At 36.3% G+C, this 24,220-nt stretch overlaps 1 protein-coding gene across 16 annotated transcripts in view; it reads right to left on the minus strand.

Annotated features, from left to right (window-relative positions):
• Positions 1–24,220, minus strand: part of DMD (dystrophin) — a 1,059,271-nt gene that overhangs the window by 103,768 nt on the left and 931,283 nt on the right. For all 16 annotated transcript variants that reach the window (XM_064646827.1, XM_064646828.1, XM_064646820.1 and 13 more), the window contains 2 exons: positions 23,714–23,792; positions 11,202–11,262 (listed from right to left, as the gene is read on the minus strand). In XM_064646827.1, coding sequence (XP_064502897.1) covers positions 11,202–11,262; positions 23,714–23,792 — 140 coding nt within the window. The remainder of the gene's footprint in view (positions 1–11,201; positions 11,263–23,713; positions 23,793–24,220) is intronic.

Raw genomic sequence — 24,220 nt, forward strand, 5'->3', positions numbered from 1 at the left:
CTCACTGTGACAAGCACTTTGCTTTGAGTTCCTATTGCTGCACAGTAGTACAGCAGCAGCTTGATGAACATGCTTTCCTTTGACATGGACAGACCATATGGTCTGTCATTGTCATTGGTGGAGAAGTCCTCCTCCTTTTTTTTTTCTTTTGGCTAATTTCTAAATAGTGTTCAAAGAAAAACCCACCAAAAACACCAAACACATTGAAATTGAAGATTATTCAGGTATAAGTTTAGTTTAGGGATACTTCTAGAAAATTACATAATCTAAATCCAACAAAATACATAGCTGTTTAACATGCTTTTCAGTCATCTCTGAAAATACAGAATATGGCTGTCACTTGGAGCCAGCTTTTCTTTTGTGCTTCACAAAGGCAATATGAAACATGCAGTAATTTCTTAAATACAAATGCATGCTTTCTATACCTACTGAAACTATAATTGTGAGGTTTATATTTAAAGAAACTCCAAAGCCCTATTTGTTTGGGTTGGTGAATAACTCTGAATGATAGTTCAGCTACAGAGATTAGTTTTACATTTTAAACTGCATATATTCAGAATGATTTTTTAATGAACTTGAACTAGCATTGTCTTACAAAAGAAAACACCAAATATCAACACTGTTGTGAAAGCAAATTTTTAATATTCATTGACTACATTTTTATAGTCAAGAATCAGCAAAACGCAGCAGAAAAGTAATTGAACATGACTGCTGTAGCTAACAGCTGATTAATATACACAAAAATATTTCACATTAGAACTAATTTACTAAGAAAATCTGCTCAGTAAAACTGGCAACTGCAGTATGACTGGAGCTGGTGAAAAAATGGAAGTAGAGGATGCTTTTAAGCACAGAACTAAATGCAAGTTAATGACATGCAACACTGTAATCAAGATGTAAGAAGAACTATCATAAATGTAGGCTTGCTTACTTCAGAACTTCTCTAAGTTTAGGTTTTTAATCATATTTATCAAATTCAGTACATGATTTTTTTATGCCAGGGGTTCTCAGCAAACATGGTTAAAAAAATGCCTCACTGATGGGAATTTTGTTTTAAATATTTTTCAAATTGTTCCTTAACTGTTTGGGAAAAGGTAGTCCCAGAAGTAACAAGAATACATATATGTGCATATAACACATTTTTAACCTTAAGATTCCAACCAAATTTGTATTTTTAAACCTTCAAGTGAACTTTCAATTAAGGGAAGATTTACCTATAAGTTTACTTCATATTGTTATTCTCTCTGAGTTTATATCTAAAACTAAATTATCCACTGGTTTACTTAGGGACATCTACAGTCTCCTCTATGGCTGTATCCTCTTTACTGCAGCTGATGTTTTTGCATCTGGTCACATTTGCAATGCCTGTAAGTTTTTTCTATGTTTTGTAAAAGGTGTGTAGGTGAGGTCAGCTACCAGCGTTGCCATTGATGAAGTCCTAAAGCTGAATGCAATTAAGCAGAGTTAAACTGAAGATGAAAGAGTAGATAAAAATTACTGATCTGGGAGGACATGTGCAGTTCCTGATTTTCTAATGAAGGTGCAGCTTTTCTGTGTTTCAGCACACAGCAGAATCTGTTAGCTTTTTGCCACATTCTTTACAATGTTGTAATGTATATCGCTTTTCTTATAGACCCTCCAGAATGGTGGATTGGAAAATACTACTTGGAAACAAAACTTATTTTACTATTTCAGTGGTTTTATTCAATTGAAATTTAATTACTTTTTATTTGTCTTTATCATATTTCTTTATTCCATATTTTCAGGTCATAACCACTAAAATACTGGAACAAACCCAATAAATTTGTACAAGTATATACCCTTAAAGTCCCACCTATTTGAGATGCTTATGGGATATTTCCTGCTGCAAAAGTTTCTCCTAATTATAATCAAAGTATGACACTCATGTCCCGTCCAGAAATGCTCTGGGCTATGATTAAAATCTTATCATAGTGTTTTATGTTGGTGATATAATTGAAATGTTTGCATTAAGTCATCTATTCCACGTCAAGCAGAGCAATTTTCTAGCTAGCTCTTCACATTTTAATTCCATGCCTGTAACATTTCTCTCTAACAATTTTTCTTAGTATGCTTCATGAAGGGTGCCATAAACCTGAAGTATTATGTTTTACAACATTTTCTCCAATAATACAGCTTTTAAGCAAAAAAATAGAGTTAAGTTTCTTAAAACTGAAGCACAGAAAAATGTATCTTTGCTCCTCTACTCCTGTAGTTCTGCAGTAGTGACAGAAAAAGCATCTTGAAAAAGAAAACCAGGAGACAAGTACCTAATAAAATTCAAAAGGCAATCTGGGCTATTTAATAGCCAGATATCTAAAGCCGCACTTTTCTACTTAAACGTTAGAATAGTAAAAACTTTCCTAGCAGACATTGAGATAAATAAAAAATACCTGAATGTGACTGAATTATCATGGTTTTAAGTATTTAGATTTCTCTAAAAACTTTTACCTACTGAATGGAAATGTTAATGTTAATCCCCCCACATCAACAGCCCACTAAATTTCATTAACATAATAGTGTGTAAATTCACATTATAAAGTGTGAAGTACATAAGAATAAAATTCATACCAACAACTCTGCACATATTTACAGCAACCTTCCTTCTTAGTGATTTCCTGCTCTATTAAGCAAGTTTGTGCCTCCCACCAGCCTCCAACTTAAAACCTACGTATGGTATTTATGCCAACAAATTTTGTTCCTACTGAAAAAGAGGAGGGAAGATCAAGACACAGAAACTGGGTGGGTGTTGAGTAGCAAAGTTTGAACGCTGCTTACTACTCTCCCCTGAAGGCTCCACTGTAGACACAGTGACCCTGCAAGGCTGGTTATATAGAGGGTGCTATTTGATAATGACTGTTGTGTTGTACTGTAATCTCATTTCCTGAGCTCAACTGCCATGGAAAAAAACATGAATGCTTGTCTTATCAAAGCTACTTGTAAGAAAAGCAATTCATTCAGAAATGTGATGCACTTTTTATGGTTGGTTTTTCTGAAATTATCTAGCCAGGGATTTCCTAATATAAAAGTTTATCTCATGAATACTTGAAATTCAAATGAAATAAGTAGCATGCAAGAGGCTGCCAAACCTATAGATCATATTTGAAATTGTAATTTATCTCATAAAATTAAACTTTTTAAACAGAAAATAAGAAGTAAGCAAAATGAATATAGATGATTTGATAATTCTTAACCTAGCCATTAGAATCTTCACTTAAATCTAAATGCAATCTTATTGACATTTAAACAGTTCTCAACTAACTCATTTTATGTGTCCCTTAGAATCTATAGCTCCTAAGTGTAATATATACCCAAACTAATTCTCAGGATTGAAGGTCTAAAGACCGATGTGCAACACAGAACTGGTTTCAGCTATTACGTGACAAGAAGAAAAAAAAAATTGAAGCAGATCCCATTAGGAGAAAAATGGGCCAAATACTTCATAGTCATGATTCAATAAGGAAAGACTAAACAAATCTCTCATGACAAGAAGTGTACCAAGACAGGTGGGGAATATTCTGACTAACAGGAACTTACTGCAGTCTGTAGAACTGGGATCTTAGAAGGTCAGAGAAAGGATAGATTCAAGAGCAAGTCAGCATCTTCCATGAGTTCATTTTGGGAAAAAAGTCAATCCAAGAAAACACCTGACCTTGCTCTGACAGACAGGGCACTTAGGGAAACAGGAATAGCCCAGCTGGTATGTCTGATTATTGAACTCTCAGTCTTCTCTCGATTGTTGCATTGCCCTAGATGCCAATACAGAGCATTTAAGTCCTCCAAAGCCTGTGCCTCCCTAGCAAATAGAGCTGGAAATGTAAATCCTACATGTTCATACCTGCTTCTTTTCTCATTGGTATTGAAACATTTCGTAACACACAATTATTAATTATACTCCTGCCACATTTTAGACTGACAAGATCATAAAGAAGACAAAAAAAAGGCACAGTAGGTGAAGAGGGATCAATTTAATGCTGACTCTTATTATATGGATGGAATTTTTCTTGTGTGGAATGGGGAAATAGTTTGTCTATTTGTGGAACTGCATCAGAAGGGACACAGAACCAAGGGCAATGCAGACAATGGATGTGGCAAGTGCTGCTTTGGAGAAGCTGTCAGTCTTTGGAGGAAACAAAGAAAGCATGAGACTTCTTGGTATAACAAGAATATGTAAAAAAAAATCCGAGATATTGTTCCCCATTTCCTTAAAGATTACATTGGACAGTTGTCAGAAGCTGTCTCCTCTTTGTCTGTCATCTAAATTAAGTATGTAATTGATCTTTAAAAAAAGAAAAGTCTGACAGGCAAATCTTTCTATTTTTTTCCTTAATGTGTCTAATCTTTTCAAGTTCAAAGCATTCCAGTGGAAATCAAACATAATTCCTATTTTTGAATCCTGCTCATTAAGCACACAATGTTTAAAACATGGGCTTTGAGTCGATGGCAATAAATTTTAGCTATCAGGAGCAGCTGTAAAATCTACTTTTTAATGGAAGATTTGGCATATACTCTATAAAATAAGACCATATTGTATAGATGTCACTCAACTTTGTAAAAATTATATTGCCTATGTTAATTTTTTATTCATTTACTTCAGTTGTTAAATCCAGTTGGGCTACATTTAACAACTAGAGTAAAATGAAGCTGATAGAAATGAAGTAAAAAGTCAAATTCAAGCAAAAATCACATTCAGCTTACAACAAATACAACTTCATCTACAATAAAAGTAAATTACTTAAGGTTATGTAATTATGTTCTATTACACTACAAATACATGAACTCCTTGTACAGTATCAAAAATTTGCCTTTTCACACTACTGCCTAGAAAAATAGTTCATTTATTACTTTCCTACTCCCAGAGCTGGAAAACAATGAGCAGCTGGATTGAGTAGATTCAAAATGTTGATATGTCCCCTTTAATTTGGAAAACAGGAAAGGCAGATTCCATCTAAAATTCTCTTCCCCAGCTCATTACCTGCATAACACATTTTAAGAGATTTAACCTGCACAAGAATTACCCTTGCACTGCTTAACCCCTCTGTAACGCTCAGCACTGTATACTCTTCGTGAACATTTCTACTGAATGAATTTGACAACAAAGCTTAAGAGATTTACTCTCCACTTAACTATGAGCAGTGTCATATCAAGAGGACCAAGTGTTGTGTAAACACCTGAGGAAGCTTCTCTCTGCCCTCCACAATGGGTGCCACGTTACACCTGCTATGGTGGGAAAGCACATGGCTTCCCTCAGTTACTGCCCATAACAAGAGGCTACAGCCCTGCCCCCAGTTCCCACACAAGCTAGGATATGCTAAAACTGCTGCTGAGTACTTATAGTTCATTTAAAACCAAATTAAATCCCCTTCAGTTACTTCTCATGTAAGGGCAGTAAGTCCCTGCTGACAGATGGTAACGAAGAGCAGACCCACAGTATCTTCCTTGAGTGCTCTTGCTCAATCAGCAGGAACACATCTGTTTATACCCTCTGCTTTCATTTTAAAGGCAGTTAAAGGCTCAAGATTTCTAATTTATTTACACTGTGAGTTTAAATTTTTGTGACAAGTTTTGGAACCAAGGCTTCACAACCCTACAAATCATAAAGAAAAACTCTGCACTTGGACAAGCCTCCAAGAAATATCATTTAGGTTTTGATGCTAGGCAGCATTAGAATTTACATCACATAAAGGCAGACTGAAAAGTATTATACTTTTTCTTTCCTTCACAATAGTTTCAATTTTCCTATGGAGAGTTCAGAACTGAAAGACAGGAAAAAATCATAATAGCTATGCTTTTAAGAAGCCAAAATAATACCTTTTTGGTACTTGGTAGATAGGTTAACACATGGTTGTTCATACATATGGTTGTTCACAGCTTCACTCACTACATATACATAATCATACATTATTTATTTATGGTTCTCCACATCTCTCTCTGCTCTGTCTGACAGATATTTCCTACTTTCTTTTGTGTCTTGTACTTATCTACATTCTGCAGAAGAAACAATTAACCCAAGTGATTTTCCCAGAACAGCATCTCTTAGCTTTATTTTATCTTGGCAGAATTTAATTCAGATACATTAATTTATCCTGTCTCTAAGTTGAACAAAAGTAAAAGAATCATGGCTTTGATGTGTTTGCTTTTACAATGAAAACTCAGGGCTCTTAGCTTTCTTTTTTTTGTGTATGTGTTGAAATTCTGCATGGTTAAACAACAATTAAAAGAGAGAATAAAAATTAAGAGAACAAAGAAGAATGTTTATAGAAACTGGCCTGGTGGATCTCCATTGTGAAGTAGGGAAAGACTGTAGGATCTAAAACTAGCAAAAATATATATCACAAGCTGATACATTAACTTCAAGTCAAATATTCTCATAGGAAACGACAATGTGGAAGAGAGTAAGCAAGTGGAGATGCACTCTCCTTGGAGTTAGCTCACTGCATAGCTAATTTATATGGATAGGCTCACATGGATCTTCTCAAGGAGTCAAAGCTCTGCTCCTGAGAATCCAGCTTTGTCCTCAGCAGGACAAAGTTCAGTGAACTGCTATAATCTGTATAAGAAAATAAGCTTGGCTGGGAAATAACTTGGAACGCTTCCTTTGTGGGAAGCGCTGAGATGAAAGACTACTGTATTTTTGCAGAAGCATTTTAAATCCTTCAAAAGAATGGGCACAGCAAGAGGGTAAGAAGACAGACACTATTAACTGGCAAGTCAGATACACGGAGAGAGAATAATGTCAAAGATTAGTACAAATATAGAAGTCACACCTACTAAGTTTCAACACATCACGGTGGCAGGACTACAGAATTTTGTTTTTTAGAGAGAAAGTATGTTGCAGACTTCCATCCAACTCCTCCCCCTTAATCCAAGGAAACAGAGACCTCCTAGCACGGAGTAATGGACAAGTTTGCAGAGCACAGTATAAGCCACACACAAAAGAGATGCAAATATGGTTCACAGGACAGATGCTTAACATCCCCTCGTGCCATAGGAGCACAGGCACTGCAGAGGGATGGGGTTATACAGCAGGACCAGACACTTCTGTTGGTATTGCAAAATGGAAAGTAGACATTTCATTTTGTTATCTGTCACTGCTTTGAAGCAGCTTCTCTACCTGTTCGATTGGAAGATAAGAATATGCGTGTGCATGCATGCACACGTGAGATCCCTTTCATCATGGGGGGGGAGTTCTGCTAAAATGTGATCTAACTTGAATTACAATGTTAAAATCTGCAGCCTCTCTGCCTTTAGTATCTGTCTTTTTTAGAATTTGAGACTTTTTTTTAATCTTTTCACGCATTTTCAGTAATCTTTGAGGTGTGCATTTTTTCCATCTGCTTTTCAGATTTCTAAGGTAGAGTAATTACCTGTTTTGTCTTCTAAAAGTTAAATTTAGAAATTTTAATGAATACCTAAAACATTGTTAGAGAGTGCAGACATGTCTGTGCCTGCTTCCGCCTTCCCATTTTCTGGGTTGCACTACAGTAAGAGTAGGATTAAGGTCTTCAAAGAACAGGACTGATTAAACTGAAAAATATTTTCTTTTATAGTCTTCTCCTTTTGTAATCTAATAAGACCTATAAATTCTGTACTAGACACAGGGAATATATCAAGGAAGAAAAAATAAAAAAAAAATGGTTGGATAAAATGTTATTTTCGAGCAATTTTACATGTTTTATCTCACAGGCAAAACAGGGGTTTTTAACTCAGTAACACCTTGTGGTCTGGGCAAGTGCTCAGTGCCCAGGCAGCAATGTCCACTTACTGCTTGGGAAGCCAGGATACTTCTGCTGTCCTGGAACACAAAAATGATTTCCTCAGTTTGCTGGGGAAGAGAAGGGTGGGGCTGAAATTCTGGCCTAGTTTATTATCTCCATAAGAAGGGAAGCACATGAAAGGGTGAAAGGAAATCCACCAGAATGCTGCAAAGGCCATTAAAAGGCAGTTTTCGTGAGGCTGACACTAGGCCAAGAAACTACCAAATGGCAGGGGCTGGGAACAACTGAAACAGGTTGTACACTGTCTATAATTATATTTTCCATGGCAATGATGCCTACACCAATCCAATTTGAAAGAAACCCCAACCAACTGGTGTGAATAAGCTCAAGAAGGAATTATTGAAGTGATAGGTTTAGAGGCAACTAGTTGCTACAGATTAATCAGCTGTATACAAATGAAATTTGAACCAGGAAAATCACAAGTCTTGAAGATACCTAGCCATAAATAAACATCACTGCTGAAGATTCAGCACTAAGCACTGCCTGATTTATGGATTACTGGGTGCAATGTCATTGCAAATGTGAAAGTGATGAGAGAAAACAGTTAAGCATCAAGGGAAAAGCAGATAAAATGGAAGACAGTAAAATGTGTAGCAAATCTGGTTAATGAAGGAGGCTAAGACCAATACTCTGCAGCTTAGTCTTTGTGAAGTTCTTTAGAGAATTAACAACTGGTAGAAAAGTAATAGGTCAAAGATTAGAGAAAGAATATGCTGCTTTTAAAAGACAAAATGGAATAGAAAACAGTTTAGTTGTTTGTAAATACGAAATATGAGTGATGAGAAAGAATGTAAAGAAAAATGACTGAGGACAGCTGGAGAAGGCAATAGATGTAACAGCTCACTAAGACTCATGAAAATTTAACTGCTTTGTTTTGCATCTCAAGAACAGCAAGTTTTTCTATAAAGGATGTGGTTAAATTTAAACTTACATTAAACTAGTAACATATGACAGATGCACTTGACCCCTTAACCAAACTAGCAATAGTTTGGTACAGGCTCCAAAGGAAATAAGGGTCTGAGCTGCAGCCAGGCCAAGAACTCCTCTAGGGAACCAACAAAAGGGCAGAGTGACCCAGTGAGCATCGATGCACATGAGCGTGAAACATGGATTGTATCATTAATGCGTGAATAGCAGGTGGCTTTTCCAAGACTCATTTATCAAAGAACAAAGAAAGTTGTGGGTACAAGGAGCCTCATGCATACCCTTCCAACTATATTAAATTTGACTATGAGTCAACTTCTTTATCCCAGAACTTTGAAAACCTAAGGGAGCCTCCTCTGAGCTCTCCCTGCAAGGCAGCGTGGCTGCATGGTGGTGATCTCCCTTTGCACTGGGACAACTCTAAAGGTTGTTCCTTGAGGCAGAGACCTTTCTATAAACAACCGATCTTTGGATGACTCCAGCTCAAATTCTCTCTAAATTACAACTGGACTGCACACCAGTGACTGTCCCCTTATGCTGTGACCCCTCTCAAGGATTGAGATTCCTTACCTGACACCAAGAAATCCTTCCTTACCAAGGTGGAGAGACCCTTATTTACAACAGATCCTCAATAAGTGGCTGATAGCATGCTAAACCAATACTAATGAAATCCATGTAGTTAATTCCTTTAAACATACACCATGGTCCAAGTCTGAGACTAAGACTGGACCTAGCCACAGCTAAGCTCCATCAGGAGTTTAGAAAACAAGAGGGTCTTCTCCCAAACTCGTGACCCAACAGGAGGGTTTCCCTCACCCTTTGGTATCTTTGGTCTATATGTAAATCATCTGAAATACATTTGAACTCGATTTTCCTTTTTATGTTTCATCCCTGTAGGATGTAACAGAGTGAACCTTGCCAGTGAACTTTATTAAGCTATGCTTTTATAAACTCACTTTTGTTAATGTCTCTGACAGTGATTCTTTAAGCAATCTCAATCACCGATTTGTGACAAACTAGCATAGTTGGCAGGATCCTAAATCAAGATGCATGACAATGCTACAACTGTTATGGCTATTAAAATATTTTCTAAGGTGAACAAAATAAAATAAATATATTCTTTGGAATTTGTAAATGACCAAGTATAGAAGACTAAAAAGTATTAAGGAGTAAGCAAGACCAGCACTGACTATTTTTGCACAGAGTCAACAGTCACCTTTGGCTGCTGGATGTGAGTAGCACCAAGAGAGGTGGGAAGCAAGGCATGAAATGCATCTTGCGCCAACATTAAGAATTGACAAGGAACTTCCCCCCATAACGTCAAGTCATGCCATGTGAAAGAGTAAAGGGGGATCTTTTCTTTCATATTAGTGCCATAAACTGACTCTTACATGCCAGACCATCAACTTGCTTTCCAGCATGTCTCTGGTAGATTGCCTCTCCTTCTTGATTGAGCTTTCCAGCTTCCTTGTAACTGTTTCATTATTCATAGCCAAATGCAAACATCCGAAAAATTACAAATTTAATGCAAGGGTTAACCAGGCAGGTACTGCACTACAGACTTAGTTGCCTTCATGCATAACTCAAATGCTTGTTCTAAAGCTGCTGTAGAAGTTCACCCCGTTGTGAAAGTTGCAACTGAAGTGCCATTGCAACTAACTGCAACCAGATGGCTTCAGTGACACTAGCTGAGTTGGAAAACTGTCTAGGGAATATAAGGAGGAATCAGGTAAAAATGTGTATTAAACAATACCCATGTTTCTGTTACTTGCATTGCCATCTTTATAGCAGGTATTGCATCACCTCTTTCCTTCAGAAATTATATAAGTAGTTCAAGGCATATTACAGGTAAAGAACTCAAAAGAAAAGAAAAAATGTATTAAAACATCTTTATTGTTGTTTTTGTGTGGTGAATCTGTTTAGGGCACAAGAAGCAGGTGTTTCCATGTTGTTGATTTCTAAAAAAATTTCTACTCATTTTTTGTGCAGGCACATCTCTTAAAGCAAACTAATTTAATTTGGGAACTAAACTATAAAAGATTAGTCTGTAGGGACTAATTTCCCATGTCATTCCCCAGCTATGGACTTTACCAAGTACTGTCCCTAAAGCAATTCTTAGTATTGAGTACGTGCATTGCTAGGTTAAAAAAACTCCTAGTGTATCACATTTTGCAAAACCTGCCATACATACTGTTCAGTGGGCAATGGCACAAATTAAACTATAATCCAGATACCCTGAAGCTTTACTTCATTTGCAGGTGATTTACAGTAGCATAAACCCAAACAACTTACAAATCAATGCATCCTACAGTGTTTTTAAATAACTAGGACACTTCTATGAAATGTACAGCATGCTTTACTCCTTTCTGTCCTTCCCATTTAGGCACTATAGGAGCAGTTCACAATAATCTGAGAAAATTACTAAATATCCTCTTAAATAAGAAATGTAAATAGCTGGAATGAATTACTATTTATACTCACTTGATATAATACGGCACTTTGTTTGGTGAGATTGCCCTCTCCCAGGGGCCTTGGACAGAAGCTGTTAACAACAAACAAACATACAAATAAATAAATAACTGCACACATACATTCATACATAGAAACATACCTAGGAGAGAAACATGGAGGTCAAACAGGAAAGACAATGTTAATCTCTAGAATTACAGTTTTACACTCGGCCACGTTGATACAGGTCTGTTTGCTCAGTTGCCCATGAAGACAGGAAGGATTAACCTACTGTTCAGAAATTTCTGTCCTAATCTGAGAGAAACTGAACTCATTCAGCTGCAAAGATAAATATAAAAAAACCTCCTTGAGAGTTAAGCTTTCAGAACAGATACAAAGCAGAGGAAGCAACCTCTCTTTCTGGTATGTTCTTTTATAGCGTTCCTCCTGCTAATGTGTTTGACTGGGATTTCTTCTATTTCTTTCCTTGTGTGGTCAGCACTTTCCATCTTTATAAGAACAGAATTATGCACTTGTTTACAAGTTACACTGAGAGACCATCTAAGTATTTTGTTTATTCTCTTGTTGACTTGTTCTAATTGGTAAACACTTTTATTTTTATTTCTCCACATTACTAATTGTGCTTATTGCCTTCCAATAACAGCAAATAATGGAAAAAAAAATGACAGTGTGATCACAACAAATAGAGAGGAAATTACATTACTCACTCTTGTCTATCACAGTGTTAAATGTCAACATCAACTTACAGCATAATGAAAATATTTTGTAACAAAGGTTTTATAAATCTCATTGTGGCAAAACAATTGTAAAGTATTTTTTATTAGAGGTTTTATTAGAGGCAGAGATAATTTATAGATTAGGCCATAATCAAGAGGTGGTTTTTTTATTAGGAGTTTTTTGTCTGTCAAAAGCAGTAAAATAAGAATTTTCTTTAATATAATGATTAAAACAGAAAACATATGAAAAGTGATGTAGTGGAGGAAAAAAAAGCCTGTTTGTTTCACCCAGTGTAACCCTTCTTTTTAGTGACCCCTACTGTTCACAAAGGAAAGTAATTGTTACCAAGACAACTAGTAATCAGCTGCTTGACCATTTGGGTCTATTTTCTTTCCCTCTCTTATTCAAAATAGATACTTTAAAAACACCAGTCCCAAACTGCAGGTACTTTAACAGTCAACAAATCACAATCCACACAAATAATAATTTCCTATATGCACATTTCATATATTTTGTACCAGATTCGCAGAAGTCAGTCTGCAGAATGAAGTATAGTGCCCCTCCCTCGCCCACATATTTGAGTGTGGGCAACAAGAGCTGGAGGAAAGAGATGAAACATGCTTAGAAAAATGGCTGTAGAGGGAAATCTTGCTATTTTTTTAGAGCTGCATTCACACGAATTGTGAAGAAGGGTTGGAGGGAGGCTGAGGATTCCACAGAGGGGAGACAAATCAGAGAGCAGCAGGGGGGAAACTGGTGCCATTCTAGATGGTCAGAAGAGAAGGGAGAGCTGCTGGGAACAGGGTACGGGCTGGGAAGAGAGTGAATGGGTTTCACATATGTTTTGGACAATGCTAAGAAGCTAGGGAAAGGAAGGAATATGTTTGGAAGAAATAGAATCATAGAATGGTTTGGGTTGGATGGGACCCTAAAGATCATCTAGTTCTGACCTCTCCACCATGGGCTGGGAACCTTTCACTAGACCAGATTACTTAGAGCCCCATCCAGCCTGATCTTGAACACCTTCAGGGATGGGGAGTCCACAACCTCTCTGGACAACCTTCCAGTGCCTCACCATTCTTACAGTAAAGAATGTCTTCCGAATATCTACCCTCCTTCAGCTTAAGGCCATTCCTCTTTGTCCTATCACTACCTGCCCTTGTGAAAAGTCTCCCTCCATAAATGTGATAATATTGTTTCAGATTACTGGTGGCCAAGGAGTTCTGAAAAATCTACCTCAGCATCTCTGCAGGTCCTGCTGTCTTCAACTTCCAACCAGCCACCTGTAGCTAAGCTGAGTGTCATTGCTTTCCTATTATTTATATTTACACAGATTTGCATCCTTAAAAAAAGTAAAATTAAATTTCAAAGGTATGAACCATGAGAACCAGTAACTCTCAAAGTGTGTAAGAGATAGAATTTTAATTATGGTGTTAGATCTCCTGGAAAATTAGCTCACTGCCCTGCCATTGAAGTCTGCAGCATGACCCATAAAGGCAAGAGCATAGCTGTATGCATTTGAAAATACAAACACTCAAATATACACTTAATTTATACATGATCAAATATTCCTTCTTAGACCAGGCACTGCCATTTTGTTCAATGTTCACAGACTGCACACTGAGGAGCTGTGAAGGCCAAGGCTGCTGTCCATTGAGCTGCAGCTGCTCGGTTTCTGTGTACTGCTATAGCCTCAAATGATGTAAAGATACAATCTGTTATGTCATTTATAGGAATGCAGAAATTATGAAAAATAGAATATTATATAATGTCTTGATGTTAAATACCTTAAAGTAAGGGAATATGTCCTACATTCAACCCTATTTTCAGGTTCATACAAAATTCTTAAACATGATGCTTAATTATTCTTTCTACTGCTGTATTCATTCATAAACTGCTGTAAATGCAATTTTGGGGACTGATCCAATATTCTCCATCATCTAGATGGCACTAGGAAACAAAAGCCAAGGAATTAGAGACAGATTACAATTTCATTTTATGCTATCAATTACTAGGTGATTTCTTTGCATGTTTTTATTCAGTAATGCTAACCTGTGTGCTAATATGTGGTCCATCGAATAGTTTTCAAATGCTTACTCAGTGACAATTGTAAGGTTTCTTACCCATGGGGATTGGTATTGTCTGAGGAATAATTTGAATGAGATTACAGTAAATTACCATTTTGGAAAATAAAATACCCTCCAGTATTAACTAAGAATTGACCTTCTTATATATTTCTCTCCCAATCTTTAATGTTCCCAATGGGAATACTACCAAGCAACAGTTCTCTTCCTTTAAGATTTGTTTTGACTTCAATACCCGAAGGACAGAATAGATTGCTGTGTGTTTTTCAGAAGATGTACTTCTTCTGTTGCTTCTGAATTAGTCTGGGTAAGAGCTTTCCTGTCATAACTTATTATCACAGAATCTCACATACGATAGTGTTCTTGATCCATTAGAAGGGGAACAAATACTTTTGCTTTCATGAGAGCTAAGTGCTATAGGAATAACAAACAATTCTGTGATGTTCTGCATAATTGGATTTAGTGTTCCTTCAAGAGATTGCTGTGAAGCTGTCTATAATACACTTTTGGTCTCCTGGATGATTCTAACCTTGCATAAATTTGAGTTGACAAAATATGCATTACTTTTTACAGCTACACATAGAAAATAATCATTTCATTTTTGGCAGAAGCCCAGAAGCTGAGAACTGCTGTTTCTTATCTTTGGTTATCAATACAGGTTTACTATCCATTATTAAATTAGTACAGGTAAATGGTTAAGACCATTTTAGTAGTCAATCTAAAAAGTCTTGCTAGCAAAGGCTGTATGATGCTCTAGTAACTCTGTGTGCTACAGCACTCAAGAAGCAGATATTTCCTGTTTGCTAAGAGTAATTCAAGTGTTTTACTGTTTGAGCTTGCACAGTGTAAGAACCCATTACCATACACTGAGCTACTTTCAATGCTGTTGACTGAAATTAAATACTACAACAAAATATAGGGCATTTTAAGAGTGAATTTAAATTTCCCTATATTTTATTTGCATATGTATACATTTAAATGGTTATTTATTTCATTTTGGAGTTTTTCATTCTGTACATGTGCTAACAGCTGAGACTTGTTTTGCCCATGAACACAGTTCCTGACGGTAAACCTATATCCTTACTTGTTTGCAGAATGTATAATGAAACAGTGGCATGCTGGCTCTCTGAACTTCAGTAGTATTTTAATCTATGCAGAATGAAATATTAAAGAGGACGATAGTATAATTTTTTCCTGTGTTGATACTACAAAAAAATAATCTTATAAATATTTCACTTTAGCACTACAAACATAATGAAAAATACATGTATGTTTACCGATAGTAAACTATTTCTCCTTCAGTTATTCAAAGAGTAAATTTAGTATGTCCACATTTAACTGTTACTCTCAGTAATCCTTATTTACATAGTCAGCACACAATTCTGGTCATGCATGAGTGTACATTGTCAGTTCTAAATACAAAGAAAAATCTTTTGACTCTTATTTGTCACTGTGGGGTTTAGGACAGAAACCACAAAGAAGCAGTGCATGGTGCCCATACACGGTTACAAACAGCCTCTCAATTATTTTTTGCTTCGGTACAAATTTATTATATTTATTATATGTGCCTTTCAGCGTCATAGTAGTTAAAGCTAAGCTCATTTTTACTTTCACATTCCCCTGCTTGGTGGCCACAGTAGCTGTAACTCAGCAAGGTGCTTAATTATATTTCACATTTTAGTGATAATGATTCTCTGGAATTATTCACCCTAGAAACTCTACCTGCATGACTTACATTGTTCCACCTAGCATCATCATCATTAATATCTTAATACAAACATAGAGATAGGAAATTATTTATTCATATAAAGTTTGTTTTGATATCAATATATTTCACTACAGCAAGGTAAGGAGTTGGTGACTTCAGATAAAGGCAGGAAGGGAGAAAGAAATGATAAGACTATCTTTGCATCTGGAAAGACTCTGATTCCCCAAGAATCAGAGGTTCACATCAGTAAGCTACCTTAACTTTTCAAAGAAGATGCATTTAGTACTATATTTCAATTATTTTCAAATTATACCATTATAAATTAAAAACTACTGCTCTCCACAGACTATAAGGAGCTCATGCTTCTCCTCCTTAGAGAACATGCTAGAGCAATGTTTCCCCAACATAATCAGTTCATGATACACACTGGCAGGATGCCATCTCCAAAACATATGCCTGTGTGACAATGGCACAATAGTAGTGTTTGCATAATCTACAAGTTCTTCAAGATCCTTTGCAACAACTGCCAGTATACACCTCTAAAAGATTTTTTTTTTTACCCTAGATTTATAGAGATTGATTTCTAAATTATGTGCATCTATTATTGAACTAGGTGAGACTGATGAACAATCAGACTGTCTTGTGTAGCACCGAGGTCTAAGATTGCACCACAGAGCTGAGAAACCGATGTCAGAGGCAGAAACATCAATCAAAACCTGCCTTTCATAAGGACTACAGAGCATGGGGTCTATTCTGCTCCTCACTGCACATGGGGATGGATTCATGGGCATTTTGGAGATAGAGGGCCCCTTCTCAGCTTGGATTCTGCTGTTCTGAAGCCCAAGTAAACACTCACTACTTCCCTGGAATGCCAGGGAATGTATTCCCTGGAATACATCTGTTGCTGTAACACACATGCAGACATTTACTGAACACACCATTTTTAGAGCACTTCTAACCAATTTGAAGAAAGGATTATTAACATTAAAAAGCTGAGCACATGATCAGGGCCAATTACAACAGTCATTTTACAAGAGTTATAAAAGAGGCCCTTCCATCTTGCATTTCCTGCTGGAATCTTTATGGCCAACATCAGATTTATCACATGCAGTATAGGGTCAACATCATACAATAAAATCTAAATAATGAACACCCTTAATCACAAACAGTGTTTCCAGAAGTTTCCAAATCTCACTTTTAACAGGAAATATACAATCCATCTAATGCTCATTTTCTTAAATGTCACAGTACTCTAAAATGGCAAAAAATACAAACATCTACTTGTTTAGTAATAGAATACTAAATGAAATACAGTAAAATGATAGAGTCTACAATGATCCACATACCCCAAGTTACAGGTACTTCATATGGCTAGCTTCTGTTACACTCTTATGCTCTTAAAAATGAGATCTCTAAAGCTGATTGATCAAAGTAGACTTAATTAAATTAAACTAATAGAAAAATAAATATTTGGTAAATATGCCAGGTCTTACATAGCAAGATATAACAGAAATTTTTTAGTATATATATATAGAATATGCCTATTGTATTCCAGTCCTGGAGCCTGAGGAAAAAGGAATGTCCTAAACTGAACACAACATACAACTCATGAAACCATGGGCATATTGTTAAATTCATCAGAGTTAAACCCGGCAGTGTAAAAAAATGAAGTAGTTTTCATTTAGATTCACAGATCCAATATCACTCCAAAAAGAGTATAAAATATTTTGGGGAAAAACCTGTCTTAGCAACATACTAATTCAGAGAGTGGACAAAACTATAATAGGCAATAAACCATCTTTTGAGTCTTATACTCATTAAGATTAAAAAATAATATTTGATTACTTGCAAATAATTTAGCATTGCAGAATATAGGATATCCTGCTAACCAAGGATAAATTAAAGAAATTAATTAGGCTGCCATAAAAAAAATAAGATAGAATTTTTCCTAATCACTCCCTCCCAGAAAACCCTCTCTGCATTAAAATAAATACCACACAGCATTTTTAAATCGATGACAAATGAAAACCAAGAGTTAAAAATAACTTTTAACTACCATTCTAAGATATTTTTGTTGAAAGCCTTTCTTTTTCCACAAACACTAGACATTAGTTACAAGGAAAAATTGCTTGCTTCTGGGTGAAGAGAGGGGGAGAACACCATCATTTGAAAACTGACTTTATAATTTTGTTCAGAAGTTTATATCCAATGTATTATAGTAGAAAGGGTCACTTAGCACAATAATGCAGGAAAGAGAAAAATATAAATATAAAGCTAGAATTCCATAAATCTTATTTCATTGTGAATTTAAAAAATTATTAAAATTTATGGACAGATTTGCTGTGGTTTTCCTGAGAATAATACATAATGAAAAAATTAAGGCTCACAAGAAAATATGGTGATCATGTGACTTCATGCCATACTTTCACTGTGATATTAATTCTACTAATTTTATTCCAAAAGTAAGCATAAAGATATTCTTTCAAAATATATCAATGTTTAATTACTCTAAAAACCTTTAGCTGTCGGGTCAAGGCTAGCACTACCAAAAATTGTAGCTATGGTCATGATACTGTAAATAAGGAAGAAATGGATTGAAGAAATTTTTTCCTAACTTTAAATCTGATTTATTCATCCCAAAAGTCTTGAGGTTGAATTGGTGCCCAGGGGTGGTAGAAATTCACCATGATAATAACAAGGGCAAGACCTGTGAAGTGAATTTTTTGTTGGTACTTTAATAGTTTTTCCTTTTTCAGAAGCACATGTAGTCATTTTGCATTTACACAAAAGTTTTCTAGCAATCAGGCTCCTCTAGCTAATATGACCATATTTAAATTCAATAATAAAATCTTTGCTTTCAGAGAGTTCTCACAGTTAGGCTGTTTTTTTAGTGACCACTTATCCTCTATCTTTATTCTACTACCTGGTAATATTTTCTATTCAAAACATTGGATGTCATATCTAAAATTATTAAATTATTTATCCAAAGACATGGATGAATGGACATAATCTTCAATGTTTGCTTGTCAAAAGTGTTATCTGAAAGACAATATGACATAATGTATGCAATAAGAAATAAGAGAGAAAGACGCAGTTGCTAGCACTGAAAAATAATCTATCAGACGGATGGGTGAAGTGTTTTAAGTCATAGAGCCCTGTCATTTTCAGAGTCAGATATCTTAATTAGCAGGACTTGCCCTTTCAAAGACATCTGCCTGTGCAAGAAAGAGCTTCCCTAATCTTTGCTTTTCATAATAATCTAATCACTCACACAGAAGGTGGGAGATGTAAGTACTTGACTTCTCTTCCAGCTTGAAGGAATTCAGACCTACACCTCCAGTTTCTCAGGAGAGTGGCCTAAATAACTGAAGGAAAACACAAAGGCACAGAAAGAAGAAAAAAAAGCCCGATCTGAACTTTAACAGCTCTGAGCTTATCCTGAGAGAGACCTAGCTTACAGAGCCCACTCCCATGACCATATATTTTATTTTTAAGCAACAATTGTCTGATATAAAATGCAGCAGATGCACTCTGATCATGATCTTGCAATACAAACTGTTGGCCCCAGCATTAGTCACCTTTCTGTTTCTGAATGAAAGCTGCTGTGGCTGCCTTGTTTCATGTTGAAGTCAGTGCTGTTCTTGCTTACAAGGCCAAAACTGAAAGGCATTGTTAGGTATCTACAGTTAGAATACAGGTCCTAGCATATATTTGGGGGTGTGGATTGACCAGTTTGGTGCTGGTGGATGCAGGTAGCAAAAGCTCGTAGCCTTGGAAATGCAAATCCCAAAATGTTCGGTAGATGCATATCCGCCTGCTAGCCTTGCAAACCTAAATGTTCTTTCTGTTCCTTGTATTTTCAGGTTATTCCACACTAACAAAAGTCCATGTTCTCTGAGCTTGGAAATCACAAGTAATGCCTGGAATCTTCCACTCTCAGTCTTAAGTAATTGCTGGTTATATCTTGAGCACTATTTCACACAGTCACTTCATTGACATGCTATACTTACTAACAGATGGCTCATACTGGGGCTGCACAGTAAATTACAAGGTTTGCTCACGTTTTTAAAAGATGTAATACCTTCTATTTTTCAGCAATCATAAGCAGTGCACATGAATGAACTATGCCATTAAACCCAGGATTGATAGGAGGCTGGAGAGCACAGCAAATGATATTAAAACCAATTTTGACATCAATCCTACCTCTCATTTATTGCATCTCAAGAAAAAGTAATAACCACCCATATAGGTGGGTCCTCCAACAAGAGACAATGAATCCCATTCTATGTAAGAGGCAGAATCACAGAGAAAAATAAAGGTGAAGTCAAAATAGTATAATTATTCCAGAGGAGTCACTGAGAACTCTGGAGCTGGCATTATGTTTGAAATTTGCAGATACTTTTTTTCACACCTCAATTACTGCATATAATTCCCAAATTAAGCACCATCATCCGTGAAAGGATCACAGATTTTTTAAATTACTTTGCTAAATATTTACAAGTTTCTCTTTAATAGAAAGATCTCATTTTTGCTATTTTTTTACACCCTGATTTAGAGAATTCTAATTAAACAGCAAGTCCTTCAAAACAAACAAACTCACTTCAAGAATTCATGATATAATGTCTTGCACATGTAGTAACTTTATCAGATATATCTTAACAACTATTGTTGTGAATGCTGGGAGCTTCTGTCCTTGGTAAGGAATGAATTGAGGAGGAGCTGGGACTGTGGAGACAGGCAGAGTGAAATGAGTATGGGGAAGCATGAAGAACTGATCAGAAGATCAAAAACTGAGGTGATAGAGCCCAGTAAAAAATGCAGAATGCATGGAAAGAGGCAAGTTCCTGGGCTAGCAGAAAAGTAGGGGCCGTTTTTAAAAGTAAGGGCCACTTTTGCCTCAGATACTTGAGGGCACACCACAGCCTTGATGGACAGAGACACTAGTGCACACCTTTCCTTTGTCACTATCTTTTTAACTCACAACCAGGAGACATTTGAATTATCCTGTGCAACAGCACAGATAAACACTGTCACCTGGTCATTTGGAAGATGAAAGAGTGGAAAAAGAACGTTGAACTGCATGAAAAGGCAATGGAGAAAAATTGTCCCTAAAGTAAAAATATTACAAAGGAGGAGACTTTTTTCCCCTTTTTCCACTCCTTATCTCTCTAGCTCACACTTTCTTTCCAATCTCTTTCGGAAACAGCTCTAAGAATAGCCCTTAGAACAGCCTCCAAATGCTTAAAAGCAGGGACTACCACTTGATTCCTTGCCTGCACAGGGCATGACAAATATGAGGTCCCTGCATCACTTCCCCATTATTTTTGTGCTAGGTTTTCAACAGCCCCGTGCAGCTTCTGCTTAAACCAAGCAGAAACAGACAGATGATGCTATAATTTCTATGTATAAAATAATAGCAAACACATGAAAAAATTACCACAGATTAGTAGCTCATATTTATTTCTTTCAGAGAGGAGAGAAATGTAATACAGTCACTGATTTTATGTGAACTTGACTGCAGTACCACTCTTTTTGCAGAACTACTTAATGGTCTAAACAGACCATTTTTTGGATAAGGATATAAACACAGTTGGGAGCTGAAGATTATCACTTGCACCTTAAGGTGAGCAAGCATGTATGGTAGAGGGAAAGCTGATGTTGAGTTAGAGGATGAAATGATTATAACTTGCATACAAACTAGGTATGCATCAGCCAATAGATTGCTTATTTTCCTTACTGATTATAGTTTGCATTGATCTTATGTGTATCTCAGCTCCTTAGATAAAAATGCTCTGAGTTGGGCTTATAAAATAAACCCAGAAAAGTTTCTATGATTCATCTCTTCACTGCTGTTGCTACAGCTAGACTGATCAACTTGGACTCTGTTAGCCATGTACTGAAAGCTCATTTACAAGCCATTAAATTCACCCTCATTTGACCTGCCCAATTCTGTTTGGCAACCCTCAGATTTGCCTTGTTCAACCCCAAAAGTACAGCAACAGAAAAAAGACTAGTGCTAGAGGGCAAAGACTGTGGTTCTCCCTCTCCTGCAGTGCTATCTCTCCAAGAGATGTGCTTCCATCCGTGTAGGGATGCAGCAGAGGTAGTACATAAAAAGCACGTCAAAGCATGACATTTTCCTCAGGCATAGTAATACTACATGATACTGAGGAACTGGAGGCTTTTGGAATTTGGTGCTTATGAAAGATGGAACTGATATGGCAGTTTCAGTGACTGAATACTTATACTTGTGAAAGATTCTGTAGATATTTTCAGAGCTTCAAATACCTAACTTTTGCAAGCATGGGTAAGAATATGTATTTGCACACACAACTAAGAGAGAGAGAACAAGCAAACAAACAAACACACGTCCATTTTTCTCAGTGATTTGACTATTTCCAAATTCAACACATTTTCACCTGCTTCCTTTTCCTGAAGTGATTCTCAAGTGGTGAGAAGTGTCCAGAATGATTTCCACACTTTGCTGGCTCTAATTAGTTACAAAGAAGAATAACATCTCAGTGTCTCACTAATAGTGGGTGGGCTGAAAAAGGTGATTATCATAACACTGAGCAACTTTTAGATTGATCTAGTTTATCAGTAATAAGGCAGAATGGGTCTAGGACATAACCATCACACAAATTGCCTGGCTGCACTCGACATCAGCACAGAGAACAAGGACATGCTGTTTGGTGTGATAATGTAGTGCAGGTCACTCTAGTCTTTTCCAGGCTTGTATAATTTACCCTACAAATTTATTCTTTCAGCACTGTGGGTTATAAGAAAAACAGGCATCTGTTTACATATTGCATTCATGTCACATACCCATAACAACTTCCACACATTCAATCTCGACAGGTCTGAATTTGCAGGCATATACAGTGAGCTGACAAATTACTCCCAGTGGTTAAGAGTTAAATAAAAGAGATTTTGAAAAAAGTAAAAAAATAGGGCTCATTTCTTCATAGGATCATAATTTGATAAAACAACATGCAGGGTTGAATCAGCCTGCATTATTCTTACATGGCACAACATTTACTCTGGTTTTGAATTTGCAGTTCATCCCGCTGAGACTTTTCAGTTTCCCATTGAGATTTTCAGTGGAAAAATGGTTAACCTATTAAAATTACAATGCAGTATTAGCTGAAGAAAAGTTTGTCCTCTATCCCACTGTGAATGTAGCTGTGCAATAATAGTAACATCTATTTCTGATGTCTGGATAACTTGTCCCTCTGCATGTAGGAGACCATTATCCCGTGACTATGTTCTGTTCTCCTGATATAATCTCTTAAATAAAGCTTTACTGTTTACTCTCCTTAATTGAAGTACAATAGAAAAGACATGGCCTCTGAGAAGCTTCACTGCCTTGGAGCTTTGAAGGTGTTTCAAGTTGTCTTTCAGTGTACTTCAAAACATCCTTGATAAAAGAATGTGTGTGGAGGTGGAGCAGGAATTTTACTGACAGTTACATTTTATGCAGAGTTGTAAAAAGTTTACTTAGATGCCATTCTTCTGCCAACTTTCCCTCTCACTGCTCTGCTAAGGTGTCGAATCCTGTAAAATATTTTTCTTGCAGCTCTTATTTTGTCCCTTTTTGGAGCTGAACATTTCTTTGAACAGATAAACCAAATTTGGTTTGGTTTTGTTTTGGTTTTGTTTGTTTGTTTGTTTGGGTTTTTTTTAATCCTTTCAAGGTTAAAATCATCAGAAACTCATTTTAATATAATTTTTAATTTGTTAGTTCTAAAAATGAATCCTCAAACAATGAGGACCAGCCTTGCAGTGACAGATGTATGGACACAGAGACTTGATACTGGCAGATGTTTTACCTTGGATCTGAATTTTATAGAACTTATATTTAACAGTCCTCTGCACCCAGGAATAAAGAAAAAAGAAGAAAACCATTACGACACAGTCTAAAATTGAAACTCATAGCAACGATAACCAGCACATGGCTACAAAAGTATCAATTAACTATGTTGTAGGCTGAGTAAGAAAAATGGGAAATTACTCACTGGTAAGAAAATGCTGGGAAGTAGGGCCAAAATCCCTGTGAGCTTCATGCAGTTGCCTGATGCGCTCATCAATGGCCACCTGGTAAGAGAGGAGAAAAAAAAAAAGATTCTTTTCTAAACAAGTAACAAACAGAAATTATATTCAGATAGTTGTTGGTTTTTTTTCATTAGTGAACATTCAGTTTAAAATAAGTAAGTTCCTGCAACAATCGTTACCCCTCAGGGTCTGACTGGAATTTAACGTGTCTTATTGGAAGGAAAGGAGGTAAAAAAAAAGGTTTGGTTTTTGGAGGTTCCCCCCATCTCTAACTGATGCTAGAACAAGTTGAAAAGGCTGATAAGTAACAGTATAGCAAATTGGCCTGACTTTATGCACCTGAAAAGAGTATTACTGCTGCTTGCCAATAATGAAGTCAAAACATCCATCTGTTAATACCTTTAAAAAACTACTTCTAAAGTACTTTTGAAAGTATACTAGTATCAATCAGCATGTGAAAAATAATCTCT

This window comes from Pseudopipra pipra, chromosome 2, assembly GCF_036250125.1.
Source record: "Pseudopipra pipra isolate bDixPip1 chromosome 2, bDixPip1.hap1, whole genome shotgun sequence".
Lineage (NCBI taxonomy): Eukaryota > Metazoa > Chordata > Aves > Passeriformes > Pipridae > Pseudopipra > Pseudopipra pipra.